General features: G+C 33.1%; 2 protein-coding genes across 10 annotated transcripts in view; one reads left to right on the forward strand and one right to left on the reverse strand.

The window, feature by feature from the left end:
• AIMP1 (aminoacyl tRNA synthetase complex interacting multifunctional protein 1) overlaps window positions 1–15,097 on the reverse strand; it is a 38,594-nt gene extending 23,497 nt beyond the window's left edge. For 3 of the 5 annotated variants that reach the window (XM_029942351.1, XM_029942342.1, XM_029942317.1), the window contains exons 1-3: window positions 14,826–14,914; window positions 4,597–4,730; window positions 2,054–2,167 (exon numbers count right to left, since the gene is read on the reverse strand). In XM_029942351.1, coding sequence (XP_029798211.1) covers window positions 2,054–2,167; window positions 4,597–4,730; window positions 14,826–14,827 — 250 coding nt within the window. In that variant the 5' untranslated portion in view covers window positions 14,828–14,914. Of the gene's footprint in view, window positions 1–2,053; window positions 2,168–4,596; window positions 4,731–14,825; window positions 14,915–15,021 lie in introns of those variants that run through there. The other 2 variants (XM_029942333.1, XM_029942323.1) reach the window with 2 other exon arrangements.
• Window positions 15,098–15,176: 79 nt separating this feature from the next.
• TBCK (TBC1 domain containing kinase) overlaps window positions 15,177–19,113 on the forward strand; it is a 192,911-nt gene continuing 188,974 nt past the window's right edge. For 3 of the 5 annotated variants that reach the window (XR_003909882.1, XM_029942274.1, XM_029942297.1), the window contains exon 1: window positions 15,177–15,460. The gene's annotated coding sequence lies outside the window, so the exon portion shown is untranslated. Of the gene's footprint in view, window positions 15,465–16,877; window positions 16,897–19,113 lie in introns of those variants that run through there. The other 2 variants (XM_029942283.1, XM_029942290.1) reach the window with 2 other exon arrangements.

Raw genomic sequence — 19,113 nt, forward strand, 5'->3', positions numbered from 1 at the left:
AAAAGCAGACTTTAAGAAGAAAATTCCTTCAGCAATGTGAAAAACACTCTCAAAGCCTAGTGAATATAGAAAAGCAAATCTTGTGAGGGATTTTGATGTGGGTTAGATTCTGGCCAATATTCTGAGCACTTTTCTGAGGTATTTTTAAGTTCCCTGGAGACTACTGTTTCATTAAGTAATATCACACTCCTTATTTTATGTTTCACTGTTTGACAGAATGCAATACTTTAATTCAAGCTGTTGATATGCTTTAGCGTCTCAGTAATAAGATCAGAGTTTAAAATGTTCCAGGGCAGTCTTTTAGAACCAGGAAAATGGAAAGCAGTTTTACATTGCTAATATTTTATTTAATTCTGTACCTGTATTCCAAATCTCTTTGTCTTGGAAAAAATCATATTTTCCATTAACCAACAATATTCTCTTTAGTTGATAGTTTTAAGCACACATTATTGATTTTTCCATAATTTTGTTTAGCTCCCTCTACCTAAGGGTAAATTCACTATACTTGGGCCTCCTTAACTTACTTAGGAAGGACTTTCTATAATATACTCAAATGCCTTTCTGTGTAGTGCTTTGATATTATAATAGAGCTATTATTATTGTTGTTTTATAATAATGTAAATTTGTCTTGACACCCTTAAAATAATTCAATAAAATTTAAAATTTTATTTGTAACAATTGAAGTGATAATTATCTGCTGAGTTAAATAACTTAAAACTTATATGATTTCAGGAGTGCCTGGGTAGCTCAGTCGGTTAAGCAATCGACTCTTGATTTCAGCTCAGATCATGATGACCTCACGATTGTGAGATTAAGCCGTGCTGCATCAGACTGCGCTGAGCATGGAGCCCGCTTGGGATTCTCTCTTGGCCCCTCCCCTGCTTGCCCCCCACCACACACACACACCTTCTCTCTCTCTCTCCCTCAAAATAAATTAACATTTATAAAATTTAAATGATTTCAAGCAAATTACTTTATACCTGTAAGCTTCAATTTCCTCATGTATAAAACAAGGACATTTGTGTACACAAGATTTTAAGGATAAAATATATAATATAAATGAAGCACTTGGCACACTTGCCTGGCATATAGTATACCTAATGTCAGCTAAATATTACTATGGCTTATTTTCAGTTACTAATAGGGAACAGTGATGACTTAGTTGAAGCATTCAGCACAAAGATTAAAAGCATAGTTTTCTGTTAATTCAAGTATAATTAACATACAGTGCTACATTACTTTCAGATGTACAACATGATTTCTCTGATGAGGTAAGAATATACAATGGAAAAAAGTCTCTTCAGCAAATGGTGCTCGGAAAACTGAACAGCTACATGCAAAAGAATGCAACTGGAGCACTTTCTTACACAATACACAAAAGTAAACTCAAAATGGATGAAAGACCTACATGTGAGACCTGAAACCATAAAATTCCTTAAAGAAAACATAGGCAGTAACTTCTCTTCAGCCACAGCAACATTTTTCTAAACCTGTCTCCTGAAGCAAGTGAAACAAAACTAAACTACTAAGACTACACCAGAATAAAGCTTTTGCACAGTGAAAGAAACCATCCATAAAACAAAAAGGCAACTAACTGAATGAGGGAAGACATCTGTAAATAACATATCTGATAAGGGGTTAATATCCAAATTATATAAATAATTTCTACAATCTAACACCAATAATAACAATAATTCAACACCAATAATAATAATCCACTTGATAAATGGGCATAGTACCTAAATAGAAATTTTCCCAAAGACTTACAGATGGCCAACAAGCTCATGAAAAGATGCTCAACATCACTAAAAGTATAGGATTTTGATGCTTTTTGATCACTACATGCATAGGAAAAGATGCTCTGCCACTTTTTGCATGAACTAAGGCAAGATCATTTGCCTTTTCTAAATTTCCATGTTCTCTTCTGTAAAGGAGGACAAGTACATAAGACAGTCTACCATAGGGATAAAATGAGAAATCTAGCATAATACCTAACTTAATAAACAATGGTGCAATTCCTATTATAAATCAAATCATTTCTATATTTAATTACCTCCATTTTGAATTTCTGCCTGAATTAGCTCTTGTTTCAAGTCTTCAATTTCTTTCTTTAATTTGGCATTTTCAACTCGAAGTTTCTTCTCTTCTCTCAAAGTTGCCTGCAAAACTAGGATTAAGAAAATTCAGTAAAAATATAGCCATGTTTTCTAAAAGGTTTCTTATGAACACTACTTGAAAAGAGCATACCAGTATAAACATAACTAAGATAATACCAGTAAACAAATGTTTTCCTATTCCTTTATATATTTTAATAAATCCTTTAGGATTTATTAAAATAACATGATAATTAAAATAGAGGAAAAAGAAGAAAATCTGTGAAATAATAATGGAACAGAAAAGTTTCATTTATGGGGAACCTGGGTAGCTCAGTGAGTTGAGCATCTGACTTCGGTTCAGGTCATGATCTCACAGTTGGTGGGTTCAAGCCCCACTAACAGCTCAGGGCCTGAAGCCTGAAGCCTGCTTTGGATTCTGTGTCTCCTTCTCTCTCTAACCACCTCCCTCCTTTGCTTCCGCTGTCTCTCAAAAACTGAATAAACATTAAAAAACTTTTTTAGTTTTGTTTATAAATCATTTTTCTAGATTCCATAAAGATGGTAATGACAACTACATAATAAGTAAACTGCTGAAATGAGACAAGTATTAAGACACATTATTATTTCTTTAAGCTCGAGATCTGATAGCAAACCATAAAAAAACTATTCTCACTTCTTTCTTTTTAACCATTACCCTGCAATCTGTTATTCTTCTTTTCCTAATGTCTCAGAGGCTAGGCTGGTAAAACATTCAGTGAGTGAAATAGCTTCAAGATTTGCTCAATATATATGTGTTAAAGATGAGCAATAGGATATACAAAGGATTAAAAAAAAAGCAATGATTCTCAGTGGGGTGATTACTGCTCCCTATGTAGGATTCTTAAAATCTGCAGGAGTATTTTTGGGCATAAATTAGGGCTGTCAGATGTCCTGAAATATGCTAGATACACTCAAAGAGCTATCTCACATTCTGCACAATTTTCCAGTGACCGATTGTACATCTGTGTAGGTGAAAATCCTGTTAATTATTTGAGCTTAGATCCTACTTTTTAAATATAAACACAAAATATTCTTAAACATTTTCATCACACCCTGAATTTTCTGTAAGTCAAATACCATATAGATCTAGACTGTATTTTGTTTTGTTCACAGCTTTATCTCAAGAATTATTCATCATTCTGAGTAAATAGAGAACATAACTGAAAGCTGCGTTTGCTATCGGAGTCACTTACGTAAAGGCAGAATAAATACACACTCATACCAATTAGCATTATATCTGTTGCATTCTTGGTGATTCTGTGTATGTAAATCATGTAGCATATGACTTTCTCATAAGTCTGGTATTAGCATCCTACCTAAGTATTTACTTACTAAAATGGGTATTTTTATCATTCCTATTTATAAAATTATTTTCTTTTTAAATTCTCCTGTGTATTATATACATGGCTAATGAATGTTTTGAAATTATGCGTATAGGTAGGTTAGGTAGGTTACTTTATCTGGAAAATATTTTCTTTATAAAATGTTAAGAGGTTTTACAAAATATTTATTGCAAAATAGGAACAATGGAACTAAGAAGTACAAGGATAGGCTACCAAATGATAAATGTAAATGATAAAGAATAAATATGCAGTAAGTATAAAAAGGTTCCTTTTTTTAATTAGAAAACTGAAATGCTAGTCAAGATGCTAACAGTCACCCATATAAGAAAAAATTCATAGAAGTACTGATCATCTCCAATCTCTTTATCTTACTAATGGAAAGAAACATTAAAAACTTTAAGAAAAATAACAAAAACCATCCTTTAAGAATTGTAAGAAAAATAAGAAAAAACACTTGTAAGACATTATAAAAAGGAAATAATTAAAGCAGTATCTTAAAGTAAAGAATATTCTGAAGAGTAAATGTACGATTCTATAAGCCATTCACAATCTTACACACCAAACAACAGCATTTATTTCCATTAGTTATGATAAAAGACTTAGAATTTTCATTATGCTGTTAACACTACTGAGAAGTAAAATATACTTAAACAAAATTCAACCTTAATCCTAAAAGCATAGTCAGATTTGATATTTTTGTACATATCATAGCAACTTCTAGGTAAAATTTAAAGACATACTGAAAAAAATGTAAAAATCACTTCAGAAGATGCCTTAGTAGAGGGTAATATGAGTATTTATTGATAGGAGATATTTGAATCCAGATTTGATTTTACCCAATTTTCTTCATTTAATCTCTAATTTTTTATCAACTTATTTTAAACATTAATTTTTCTCTAGCACTCTTAAGTTAATGTTGTTTCTACATTAATTCACTACATACCAATTCTAATTTATCTTAATCCCAAAATATTATTTTATTCAAAATTAAAATATTAAAGGAATCTAAAAGTTATCATCAAGAGGATAAAGTAATAATTTATGGGGTAAACACAGTTTTGGTGCTTTCAATATGTGAATTCACTTTAAGTATCTCCTTCAAAAATGTAAAATCTTACTTGCTTTCTCCTTAAGAAGAGCAACTTGCTGCTTTAAATATTCAATAATTTGGTCTGCTTCTGCACCCTTTTGTTCCAGCCTCTTCAGAACAGCACCATTAGTTGCCATTTTTACCAAAAAGCGGCAGAAAATCCTAAGTGAAAAAATATAAGTGATAAGTTATACCACAGAAGGAATAAATTTATTGTACCAGTCACTGAGCAAACAGTGTGAAAGGAAAAATATCTTCCACTCTAACAGATCAATATACTAGAAAAATACTTTTCCTATAAATACTTTTCCTCCAGAGCAAACCAAACAGCAGAAACATTAAACTAATTCCTCAATATGTTTGGAAGACGAAGTCAGTTTTCTTACCGTAAATGCAAAAGACATGCTACTTAATCACACTTCAGGCTGAAAAATTTTAAAGAAATCATTACAATACAGCAAATTATTATAACACAAAACAGGAATATTAAGGGAAAAGAACAATAATCTTAACATAAGATGTAACTGAGTGCTACATCTGTGTTCCAAAGTTATGAGCTGCTGAGTTCCCTCTGTATATGCTACTATTGTATACTGGATATTTCTACTGTGTATTTACCTATGTACAATTGTAAGGAGGAATATGTGAATAAGTAAAGACAAAAGAAAAAGATCAACAATTAGAAACATATCAATATTAATGACATGCCTACTCAGAAATAATGTCAGCATACACACTGTGACTCTAGTAAAAAAAAATTAGTATTTTAATTTCATAATAATTTACAGAAATTAGAAAACATCCTGTCAGTGTACAGAAAAATGTGTAAATGCAAGCATTCTGAGATTAACTCATAATGTTAAAGCTTAAACTGCTAAATATTAAAACAGTCATACTGACAAAAGATTAATCATTAAAAATACTGAAAACTGCTCTTTTTTGCCTCATTAACTTTACAAAATATAACAATGACACAAGGACTGCTGAAGTAATTCTGAATTTAAATAAGTGATACACAATACAATGGTGACTTTTTTTTGATAAAGGAAAACCTGGCATGTAAGGGACAAATAATACAAGATGTTTGAAAATTTCAAATTATCCATCCTATAAAAAAACATTCTGAAATGTTTACCTTTTTACAAAAAGAGAAATAATCCTCAAACCTTCTATGCTAAAGTTGATAATTTATAAATAGAACCACTAAAAAAACTGATACAAATAAAGTTGCTTATAAATGAAGAAAATATAAATGAGGTTAATCTGATAAAGTCATAGTAAACTGCTCATTTTTTTATACAGACCATTATTTAACAATTAAAAAATACAAAGCATTTAGTGCAAAAATTGAAAATGAAGATATCAACTTTTTAATTCAGCCAATTTTTACCAACATGTTGTTCCTCAAATTTTTTTTCTTTAGAATTTTAGAGAAAAATACATATGAATTTATGAGAAAAGTTAAAGTAAAAAGAAGCTACGTTCTTTTGGATTTTTGGTATCCTCCTTTCAGCATTCTTTCAGTTTAATGTCTATTTTAGTCTAACATAATAATAAAAAATATTCAATAGGTGAATTCTTTTTCTATCCCAAGAAAAATAATGAGTATTTGATTTAGCATAATTTGTTAACTTTTAATTTTGTAGTAAGAAAAAAAAAACTTTTATGAATTAATACTAAAATAAATGTGACATCAGTGGTACACTTTAAAATCCCCAGTACACTAATATCTTAACTCACAAAAAATAAATGAGTATAAAATAGTTGTCATGAATTGTGTCACAAAATACAGAAAGTTATCTCACAAATACCAACCAAACATGAAACTCATGTCCTGACTTCATAGAAAAAGTTTCAAAACTAAGACTAACAATAATTGGCAAAATAGAGATCATAAGTCCCCCCGAAGAAAAAAAAGAAGATATTTTATTCAGTTGATAAGTCTATTAACTACCCACAAAATACAGTTACAAAAATGAGTTAAATAAAAATGACTTTTGTAATACATGTCGAAGTGCTAGCATAAGTTTAGTAAGAAAGATTGCTTCAAAACATAAACACAAATGAGCAGAATATACTAAACACATAATATACAACCACCAGAGGAAACAATGGGATACAAAGTGGTAATACTCTGAACGATACTGATAAAAAATACGTACCTCTATGTTTTATATATTTATTATATAAACTGTAAAAAAGTATAATTTGTATACTTGTCTATAAGTTTGCAAATAATTGCTTAGATTAAGGTCTAATTTTAAATCATGAAATAAAACTAGGAATGAGATATCACTTGAAATATTTAGTAAAAATGGATTTATTTTTAGGTTTTTAAAAATGATTTTATTTATTTTTGAGAGAGAGACAGAGCATGAGTTGAGGAGGGGTAGAGAGAGAGGGAGACACAGAATCTGAAGTAGCCTCCAGGCTGAGCTGTCAGCACAGAGCCCATAGTGGGGCTTGAACTTGTGAACCACAAGATCATGACCTGGGCTGAGACTGAGCCACCCAGGCTCCCTGTAAAGTAGATTCATTTTTAATCAAATAATTGTATAAACAAAATATGAAAAATAAAGAGAAAATATGTTAGTAAACAAGGAGAAATATTACTGAAAAAAACATATTTAGGCCATGAGGTCTTAAAACGTCGAGAACAGAGAGAGACGACAGTGATCCTAATAAACCACTCATATATAAATTAATTATGGATAACAGAAGCCATCTCAAATTTCCTGATAGGCATTATTGGGTAATAATAATAGTATCTAGTGTTTACTGTCTTTAATATTTGCCAGGTCTTTTTCTAAGCACTTCACAATATTAACTTAATTATCACAACACCATGAAGTACATGTTATTATTATTAATCCTTCTCCTTGTTTAGAATATTAAGAACGTACTATAAGAGTATGAGATAAAAGTAATTTAATAACAAGAACATGGACTTGAAAATCACAAGAACTTGGACCAAATTCTACCCTTTGCCTCTAAATCCACTTACCTAATCTCTCTCAGCCTCAGTTTTCTCATTTGTAAAATGGAGACAATTTTATATATTTCATAGCATTGAGAGGGGGCAAAATGAGATAACCATGAATAATAGTCAATATTTCTGGCAATTGGTAAAAAATGTCAGGCACTGGGCAAAATTTTGGGGAGATACAAAAGATAGGATAAATCCTATATAATCCTCACCTTCAAGAAGCTCACAGTAATGTAGGTTACCTATGAGCATATTTTGTAGATCTTTAGGTAAATGATTTTTGTTTGTTTTCTTAAAGGTTAAGAACAAAATAATAAAAATACAAATTACAGAAATTGATATTAAAAATACATTTAGATAAACTTGCTATGCCACTCTTTAATATGTGAGTGCTGGTATACAGTCTATGGGCAATATACATTAATATATTTACATTAATTATAAATTTTATGTGGCTATATCTGAAGACTCCTGTCCTTGAGAATACAATAAGACAACAGTCAACTGAAAATCTTTGCACTTTCCCCTATAAATAGATATTGCCATTGTAATTACAGAAACTCTAAAGATAACAAATTTAAGATTATTTAAACAAATGGTACAAAAAAAGGAATACTGAATGGCTTATAGATTTCAATCTAAACACCTTGTGAAAGTCTTCTAAGAACTCTATTAACGATTCTCAACTCTGGTTTAAAACGGAAAGCAATTCATGCAAAAAAGTAGCTACTTTTTATATAGGAAATGGATGATTAAGTCTTTGGTGTTGTAAAAGCAACTTCATTTCAACATAACCACCCCCACCACCAAAAAAAGAAGAGGAAAAAAAAAAAGTAATGAAAATAATAAGGGTAAAACCCAAGACACACTTCCTAGGGGGGAAAAAACAACAACAAAAAAACAAAAAAAACCATCATGTAATTTCTGTCCTTGACGGAATGTATTAAATAAGCAAACACCACCAACAAGCAAAACATGTACTACAATGTAAAAATATTAAAAAAAAAAAAAAAGAAAACCCTCTCACATGCATAAATGAAAGATTGCACACAGGATGTGTTTTAGCTTATGGGCAAATAATAAATTGTATCAGTTATCTTGAATGTATCATAGATAAGCTGCTATATAATGACTGCCACTTCAGATAGCTGTGAAATTAGGTGATTAACTAGTTGTTACTTAACCTTCTAATTTCTGTATAAGTCTAATTACATGAAATAGAAGTTGGGGTTCTGATTTTTTACTTTGCTTATCCATTTGGAGTGTCATTGTAACTACTGTATTGTAAATGACGGAAAATAATTGCATATGTTAAAAAAATAGTGTTATATTCTAAAAAAAATAAAATAAAGTTACAAAAAAAATAAAAATAAAAGAGGATCACATTCTAAAAAAAATAATAATAATAATAAAACGGAAAGCAATCCAGCATGAGCCATACACACTATTTGACAAAGGCACACAAATGGCCAAGAATACCAAGAGAAAAGCTTTCTTATGAAAACTATGTAAATTGTTCTGGTTTAAGGAAAAGAAAAAAGGAATAAAATTCACTGAATACTATCTACTCAATTTTGCTGTGAACCTAAATCTGCTCTAAAAAATAAAGTGTTAAGAAAATTCACTGAACTGCAAACTTAGGAATGTATGAATTTAAAACCTGAAAATGCTCTACATCCTAATTACTTATGACAAAGCCTTTATTTGGTTTTGCAATAATTAATAATTTTCCCACATTCACAACATGTAATCACATACGGATAGGTTACTTGTAACCATTTTAATAGCCACTGTATCAATAATACCACTACAAAGGAAGTTTCATTAAGAGAAGAAAGTATCTTTTGCTAGCACATTTTTCCAGCAATAATGAAGTTTTCTTGGCAAAATAAAACTTAGAAACGACTATAAAACACAGTTTTAACCAGCATCTACTTTTTCTTTACTCCTAGATAACTGGTTCTCTTGGCAATATTATTTACGATGTCAAAATTAACCTGTCTTTTGAGATATTTTGGATTAGCTAGAAAGACAAGTCTATATGTTAAAGAAAACTTTCCTCAAATGCTAAGAGCTATGTATTGTTTTTGAGTTAGAAGCTCTAGAAAAAGGTTTTATAGTACTTGTTAATTATCTGTCTTTAAACTTTTCAAAAATATAAGTAGGATACATAAATTTATATCCATATTTTCTAGTAATATCAGATATGGATCACTTGTACCAGCAGAAAAGTAGTTGGTTTTTTCCCCTTGAAATATTTATAGCTAACTAATCTTGGCTGAATCACACACATACTTAACAGGCTTTGTGATCTTGGTAAAGTTACGTAACTTCTCTGTTTCATTTTTTTAATTTATAAAATGAAGATTTTTAAAAAAATAGTTTATTGTCAAATTGGTTTCCATACAACACCCAGTGCTCTTCCCCACAAGTGCCCTCCTCCATCACCACCACCTCTTTTACCCCCTCCCCCTTCCCCCTCAACCCTCAGTTCGTTTTCAGTATTCAGCAGTCTCTCAGGTTTTTCGTCCCTCTCTCTCCCCAACTCTCTTTCCCCCTTCCCCTCCCCCAGGTCCTCCATTAGGTTTCTCCTGTTTTCCTGTTAGACCTATGAGTGCAAACATATGGTATCTGTCCTTCTCTGCCTGACTTATTTTGCTTATTTTCATCTGATTTCACTTCCTATTACTTGGCACTTCCTTTTAGAGATCCTTTTTCTTGACTTGTCCCTTTAATGCTTATGTTTTTCAGAGTTTGGTCCTTGTCTCTAGTCTCCTCTAGGGGTTACAAACTATCACCATCACACAGATCAGGGATCCCTTTGTGTTCAAGGGTTAACAATGTTTGAAACCACAGAAGGTAAATGTCTTTAAACAAAGCAAAATAGACTGCACAACTCCCAGTTGTCTGCCATTTATGCTACCTGCCAGGTCCCTATAAATAACTTAAGTTCATGACCCCAATTTTACTTATATTTCCTGGTTTTGAGCATGTGCTGGGTTTATAATAGAGAGCAAAATTAAACATATTCTTTGTATTCGCTAAGCTTTCAGACAAATGAGGAAAACACAGTAAACTAGAAAAGAAAACTTTTAAATGAGGTTAAGTTTAGGGCAACAGTGCTAGTTTAATAAAAACATTGCTTTAAGCTTGGACAAATCTTTTAACATTCAACCCAGTGCTCATTTCATTATCGTATGCCAAATGCTCCACAGTGACTTTCAATTTTACAAGGAGTACCTACTGAATTTCATAACTAAGTTTCCTTGGTCTCAGAGCTTTTAATGTGCTAATAAGCTTAAGTTTTTCCACAGATGATAGTGCTAATAATAATTATTTTTAAGTTTATTTATTTATTTTGAAAGAGGCAAAGAGCATTGAGTGGGGGCGGGGGCAGGGGCAGAGACAGGAGAGAAAGAGGATTCCAAGCAGGCTTCACACTGTCAGTATGGAGGCTGATGCAGGGCTGGATCCCATGACTATGAGATTATGACTTGAGCCACTTAACCAACAGAACCACTCAGGTTACCCAATAGTAATAATGTTAGTAAGAGATACCATATGCAGAGTATTTATTATGGGCTGGCTAAATGCTTTACATAGATCATCTATGAATACTCTATAGTTTTTTCCATTATACACAGAAGAAAACTTGAATTAAAATTAGTTTGTCTTAGGTCATATGACCAGTTAGTAAGTAACAGGAGTAAAACTTGGGGTCAGTCTGATTCTGCAATTAGCTCTTTTAATATCAAAGCTAGAATTTCTATAAAAGACAAGTATGTTAATTGTGTTTGGATAGTAAGAGGTTTTGGGTAGTTTACATAGACTTTTCTTTTCCCTTTACTAAATTAAAAAAATAATGAATTTATTTTTATGATTAAAAAGCATCTGAAAAGTATTATCTAAATTATTTTGCCTCTTAATTTTGTTCCTAATATACATTATGGGTTATCAAATCTAAAAAGCCATTGTAAGATGCTGCTATTCATAAAAGCTGATGTTGATTTTAGGACATACATGAATTTAAACTATATTAAAACATATACAAAAGGTTATTTCTGAAATTCCTATCATTTCCAAATGGCTTTCCTTTACCTCATCAATTTCCTCAGTAGTCTTTCCCCACTCTAATTCTAAATTGTCAGTAACTTCTTTTAAACATCAAATTCTCTGCCCAGGTTTTCAATGTTAGGAACCAATTATAAGCAAATAAGCTACTGTTTTGAAATGGAAGTTTCAAGTGCAGGTTTTCAATTTTACTTTATAGTATAGAAATTCTACCAAAATTTGGAAGTGTCTCTCTACTTCCAAAAACACCGGATTCACGGTTTCAAAACTTCAACTATGTAAAAGTTTATATTCTTCTGAGATACTCTAAGTGTTGTATTTCATCAAATCTAAGGTGCCACCATTGTAAAATGGCTCCAATCATAAGATACTCTCACATTTTATGTACCATTAAAAAAAAAAAAATCTACCCAACTTGTGTTATTTGAAAAACCTCTTTTAAATTTGACCTCTTTTTATCTTATGTCACTTTTCCCCCCTTATTTGTGCATATACGGTAACTTTTCATTTCAGCAGTAAATCTTCATATAAAGAATACTTAAAATGGAGATTAAAGTCAACAACTACATACCAACACTACACATTAACCAAACTGATGACAATATTAACCATTATGACCAAGTTTGCATTAAGTGTGGGCATTGGCAACAACTATGTCACAAGTGCTACTTAGTTCAGTGATTTTAAATCAACAATCGTGAAATATAAATATGGAAGAACACGTATATCAGAATTAATAAACTTTAGTGATTTTAATCCATTTTCCCTCCCTTTCTACCATCATTTTTATTCTAACCTTCCAATCTTCATTCCTCCATTTGCTTCATAATCTAACTGCCAAATCATTCCATAAGGAGAACATTTTTATAACTGTGCTACATACAAGATATTTTTTAAAACTAAGTTAGTACTCCTACTAGGATTTAAAAGGTGTCAAATGTAGGAATTTTTAGAAAGATAAATAATAAAATTAAATATTCTCAGAACAATTCCTCCCAGAAACCCTCAAACTATAATGGTAGTGGTAACTGGCAAATTCCACGAGTGTTTTTGCAACCATTGCCAAGATATTGAAAACAGACCTAAAACTCTGTTTTTTGTGAATGTTTATTTATTTGGCATGCTGTCAGAGAATGAATTCAAATTCTAACTCTGCCATTCATTAGCTGTGTCACTTCTTTTTATTTAAAACATTTTGAGGTGGGGCACCTGGGTGGCTCAGTTAAGCCTCTGACTTCAGCTCAGGTCATGATTTTACCACTATGAGTTCCAGCCCATTTCGGGCTCTGTGCTGACAGCTCAGAGCCTGGAGCCTGCTTAGGATTCTGTCTCCATCTCTCTGTGTCCCTTCCCCATTTGTGCTCTATCTCTCTCTATTATAAACAAAACAAATAAAAAACAATTTTTTGAGGTACACTTGACACATTAGTTTTAGATGCACAACATTTGATACTTATGTATACTGCAAAATGATCACATCAGTCCAGTTAACATCCTTCACCATAGTCACACTATAGATGTAATGAGAACCTTCAAATCTGCTCTTCTAGCTACTTTTGAATATTTAATAGAGTACTATTACCCAAAGTTACCGCTTTGTACATTATATTTCCATGACTTACTCATTTTATAACTGGAAGTTTGTTTTTATTCTTGATAGTTTTTCTTTACTCACTGGAGTGCCTTCTTCCTCTTTACTAATAAGGACACAGGGAGTCTTGGGGGACTTAAGGCATGGCTGTGAGAAGATAGTCCATACATATCAGGTACTACGACCATCAACACAGAAAACCTTCCTGTCCAGTGAAAGATCCATAAAATGTAAAAAGAGTATGTCTAGGTCTCTCATGGGCTTCTTTGCAAACACCAAGGTCACCTTTTTTACCTGATTCAGAATTTCATCAGTAGAGTTTAACCATCCCTTCCCATCCAAAGAAGCACTCAGCACTTTCTCCCATTTTCTATCCAAGAACACAGCTAATAACAATAGCCACTTTAATAAGCCACGCACATTACATACAGAGTCCTTTAGGCTTTTCAACTGCATGAGATGATGTTTCCATTTTATATACAACTTCAGAGAAATTATGACTAGTCTAAATCCATTCAAATATTAAATGGCAAAGCTCTGATTTAGGCCTGTGTTTGTCACTCTGAAACTCACACTACAGTTCATTTTTAAAGTGTTCCCCAAATCTAATTAAAGAAAACTGACTCACCATCCATTCTAATACATCTAAATTAAGAGCACTAAGAACCTGACCATGCATTTCTTACCACCCTTACTCAAGCTACCCTCATGTTTTCTCTAGATTACTAGAATAGCCTCCAAACTGGTCTTTCTTCTATCCTGTCCCTTTCAATATATTCTCCACAGCAGTCAGTAAGATCCCCTTTTTAAAAGGAAGCCAGATTATGTCAGTCCACTGCTCAAAACTCTCCAATAACTTGATGCTCTCAATATCCTTCATGATCTGTTCCCTCTATGACTTTGTCTCTAGCTTTAATCCCTTAATTTAACTCTAACCCACAAGCTTCCTTGGTATTTCAGGCAAGTTTATGCTTCATGGCTGGTCCCTCTACCTGACTGCGTTTACCCAATACATCTGTATAGTTAATTGTCTCACTGACATTAGCTATGAAAGTTGTCTTTTCAGAAACTTTCCCTGGCAACACTTCAAACTATATCCTCCTCTGTTTTATTATTTAACTCTTCAGGGCCCATCAGTACCTACAATATAACATGTTTCTCTTAATTCTGTTCAGGATGTCTTCCTCAAAATGTGAACTACAGGAAGACAGTAGTTTCTGTTTTGTCCATCGTTCTTTTCCCAACGTCTAAAACAGTACTAGAAATATAGTGGGCTTTTAACTAATTGAGGAATGACTTCCTGCCCCACCCCTATCCCAGTCCTTTCACACACACGGGCGCGCGTGCACACATACGTAAACGTGTCTGTGGATATATCTTTTCCAGTAGCAGCCTTTCCGTGAGCCCCGCATCCCATTTCTCAAACTTGGCTCCTTCAAGAGGAAACAAGTTGCTCCCTACTTCCACATGCTAAGACTGGCGCTGGTATAAGCGTTACTTCCCACTAGTATCGAAGGCCTGGTCCTATCTCCCCAAGATGATAAGGAAAAGAGAACTCTCCTTTGATCTCAACACACGAACCCCCGGACCGTCTGCGGGCGTCACTCACATAAATCAGTGGACCGAGCAATTTGGAGAGCCTCACCAGGTAGTCTTAGTCTGGAGCAGGTAGGGACACCCTCCCGCATACGACGGCAGGGAGAAAGGACCCAAAGAGGTGTCTTCACCAAACGCCTGAGCGTTCCACCGATTTAACTTCAAATTCTGTCCCCCTCACCCGCCCCCGCTCCTGGGAACAACCATACCACGTCTTGTATGTTCTCAGCTAATAACTTGAACTCCTCTGCACTTCTTCCTTGATGGCCACGTTTTTTTCTCCAGGTTGGGCAAGGGACAAAACGCCGGACGTCGGGTCTTTCCTCCATGTTGTGTCGTGGAGGTTGTGAGGTCAGAGGAAACGGCCAGGCTGAATTGACGGCGGGGGTGGGGAGAGCTGGGAGCTGTCAGCGGAGCGGGTCTGGCTCGTGCTCCCGGCCGGATTCCGAGCCTGGAATCTGGGCGGATTTAACTCGCTGGCAAAGAGCAATCCCGGCGCTCCCGGAGCGGCCTCTTTTGTAGAAGCACCTGAGATGCTGGGTCTGGTGCTCTAAACGGTAGCGGCAGCAGCAGCCACAGCAAGCTGGGGCCCTGTGTAGAAGTTCCATCCCCTTGTCTTTGTGCCCGGCTGCTTCCCCAGACTCAGAGGCAGGTATTTGGGTTCGTCAGTTTTATGTGTCATAGTGGGTGGGGCTGGTGGGAGGTAGAGAAATGTCAGGTGCAGCGAGTGGCCCAGCTTGTCCACAGTGAAAGGAGCCAACTTTAGGAGCTGCTTGCCCATCGGAGCTAATGTCCGCCTTTCCCTCTACACACGTTTACCCGAATCCTTTGAGAACCATAGGCAGCTATTTGAAGAATAACCACTGCTTTAAAGGAAGATTTAAAGAAGACGTTGGAGAATGTGGATTCAATTCTCCATACCGTAGATACGAGTCTTGGTTTTGTTTTTCGTTTTCAAAGGTTTAGTCCTTTGTCGAAACGTAACGTTCCCTAGTGGAGTGGGAGAATGTGAACAACTGGAAGCAGAAGTTGAGGCAGAACCCTAATGAAATATTTTACACTAACTAATGTCTTACGTGTTTGAACCATATGCGTTTCCCTTTTTTGGTTCTTTGCTTTTAAGTTGTCTGATAAGAGTCTGTCTAACTGAAAATCAAATAGTACATAGAAAGATTGCATAATAAAATGAAACAGTATAGTGTCTCCCTTCCCACCCTTAGTCCTATTCCTGAGAGATAACCATTTTTAACCTTTTTTAACTTCAGATCTATATGTTGAATAAGAAGATAAAATGCTAATTCTTTTTTTTTTTTACTTTTTAAGACAAACCACGTTATCCACAGCCTCCCTTCTCCAAAGTTTTGAATAGTTTACGTTTTTTAGTTTTCATATTGGTTAATGTTATAATTCTAAATAATATATGTAAATTTTTCTCACATCAATTTTCAAAAATATATTTTGGCTCCTTATATGGTAAAGTGAGAAAAGTAATTACTATACGTTGTTTACCACTGAAAAAATTATTTCCACCACTCTCACCTTGCCTTATCTGGACTTTTACTTACACATTGTTAAGGTTAATAATATTTACATTACATTTCTTAACTACAATTTTTTTGCTTTTTTTATGTGTGCTAAAAAAGCAACAAAATGTTACAATATTGTGGCTTTGTAAATATTCCTAAGTACAGAATCAAAAAGTATGCTATGATACGTTTCCTTCCCAATTTCTTAATTTCATGACCTCAATGCCACACTAAGGAGAAGACTTATAATAGTAACATCAGATTGATTTCTTCTTTCTTCCCATATAATGACCAAAACCTTACCCCATAGTTAAGTGTGATTTATTTTTGGGGCCGTGTTCTTATATAGCTTTAAACATTCCTCACTTTTAAAAAGGCCTTTTTGTTCTCTTTTGAGGGAAAGTCACATTGTGCTTTTTATCAAGTCCTCCCATCTTATGCTTTCTTTACCATGTCCTCTCATTCTTTGTATGAGAAGCTTCCATTCCATATCTTTGCTTGAAGGTGTTCCCTTGAAGCTCAATTACTTTCTGTTTAATGTGAACAGATTACATTCTGGTAAGTTACATTGTTTCTTAACCACACATTTTCTATTAATTTTTTTTCTCCTCATTTTGGTAGAATACATCCTCAGGATATTTATTCATAAAAGGCATGTGGGTGTTAATTTTATATTTTAGTGTTTGGCTGTAAATTATTATTATTTTGCTATAATGATGGATAGTTTGGCAGGGTATAGAAACAAAATTTTTGTCTCTTTAGGTCTTTCAAGGCTTCAGTGTCTTCTGACTCACGATTGCTCATGAGAAAATGAGAATGCCACTCTTAATTTGTTAAGGCCTGAACTATTTGTTTTCTCTATGGAATTATTAGAAAATTTTTGTTTTTCTTGATGCTTTGAAAACTTATAATGACATGTCTTGTGAGTTTATTCTTCTTGAAGGGAACTCATTGAAAGGAGCTAGGCAAAATGTCATAGTGTGGGTATTTTTCATTTAAACTCCTTGATATTATAAACCTTTCTACTTTGAAGGTACATATTTCCCTTCAACTGTGAGGAATTTTTCTCCTATTCTGTCTTTTACAATTTATTCTCCTTTATTTTTCTCTGTTCTCTTTTTGAAACTCCTGTATTTTTTGTATTCTTGGTTTGATTTACTATATCTGTTATCTTTTCTCTTACGTTTTCATCTATTTGCTTTTTGTTCCATAGTCTGAACAGTTGTCTCAATTTTCTTTTCCATCACTTCAGTCTCACTTGCTAATCATTTAATTTCCAAACATTTTTAATTATTATTTCTTCCTAATATTCTTGTAATTTTATTTCATTTTTTATTTTTTATAAGATACAATTTACATACATTAAAATGCACTGATTTTAAGTAAGTCATTTGATGGGTTGATACATGTGGACATCCATATGACAAACACCACCCCAGTGAAGATGTAGAACATTTTCACTACTCCAAAAACTCCAAAAAAGTTCATTTAATCAAGTTTGTCTCTTATGGTTAGTGTCTTTTGTTATCCTGCCGAGGAAATCTTTGCCTACCCAAAGGTTGCATTTAGGTCTTTAATCCATCTCAGATATTTGTGGATATAACAGTAGGAATTGATGGGTTTTGTTTTTGTTTTCCACATGGATATATTGTTGTTCCATTTGCTAAAAGACTGTCCTTTCCCTATTGATTTTCTTGGCCTTTGTTTAAAGTCAATTCTTCTATTTTTAAATTTTTTTCAATTTAAAATTTTAAAAAATATGAAATATATGGTCTATATCACAAACATATATAGATATAGACTATGGAAATTATGGGACATAGTAATAATATGAACACCCATTAACCTACTAATTAAAAACTAAGATATTACTCAAGATTCTTGAAGTTTTTTATGGGTTCTTCCCTAATCTCATTCCTGCTTTTCATACAGTGGTGACCCTATCCTCATGTTTTTCTTCTTCCCTTCTCCTCCTCCTCCTTATTATTATTATTCCTTTACTTTTTAATATAATATTACCTCCTGAATTATTTATTATTCAGTTTTTCTTGTTGAATATTATGAATATTGGCATACATTTTATGTGCTTCACCCCAACATTATGTTTCTAGATTCATCTATGCTGATAAATGTTGGTATAATTTGCTTATTTTCTATCATGTATATTTTTACATCAGATAAATGTACAATTTATTTAATCATTCACCTGTCTTTGGACATTTCAGTTTCCAGTTTGGGGATAATAGGAACAAACTGCTGATTTTTCTTGTATGTATCCCTTTCGTTATGTGTGTAGGAGTTTCTGCAAGAATAGAATAGCAAAATAATGTCAAATTGTTTTCCAAAGTGATTGTTTTAGTTTATATTTTCTTTCTTCATGTCCCAACATCATGTATTATCAGATTTAATTTTTAATTTCTGGCAAGTATAAATTCTCATGTAGTTTTAATGAGCAGTTTCTTGAATATTAATGAGGATGTTCATTTTCTCATATCAGCAATTCCATTTTACTCTTTTGTGAAATATGTTTTGCCACACCTCCTGTCATATAATATCATGTCAAATCTTTCTAAATATGTTTCAGCTTGTTTTGGTTTTCATTTTTTTCTTATTCTGTAACTTATTTTAGTCACCTCCAGGGCAGGTTTCTTTGTTTATTTTGTTTTATGCCCGTTAGGGTGTAGCCTCTCTTCAGCTATCTGATGATTCCTGAACAGTTCATTATTTCAGAGTTAAAAGGAAGTCTGTCTGAGAGCTTTGTGTGTAAGGACAGGC

This window comes from Suricata suricatta, chromosome 1, assembly GCF_006229205.1.
Source record: "Suricata suricatta isolate VVHF042 chromosome 1, meerkat_22Aug2017_6uvM2_HiC, whole genome shotgun sequence".
NCBI classification, from domain to species: domain Eukaryota; kingdom Metazoa; phylum Chordata; class Mammalia; order Carnivora; family Herpestidae; genus Suricata; species Suricata suricatta.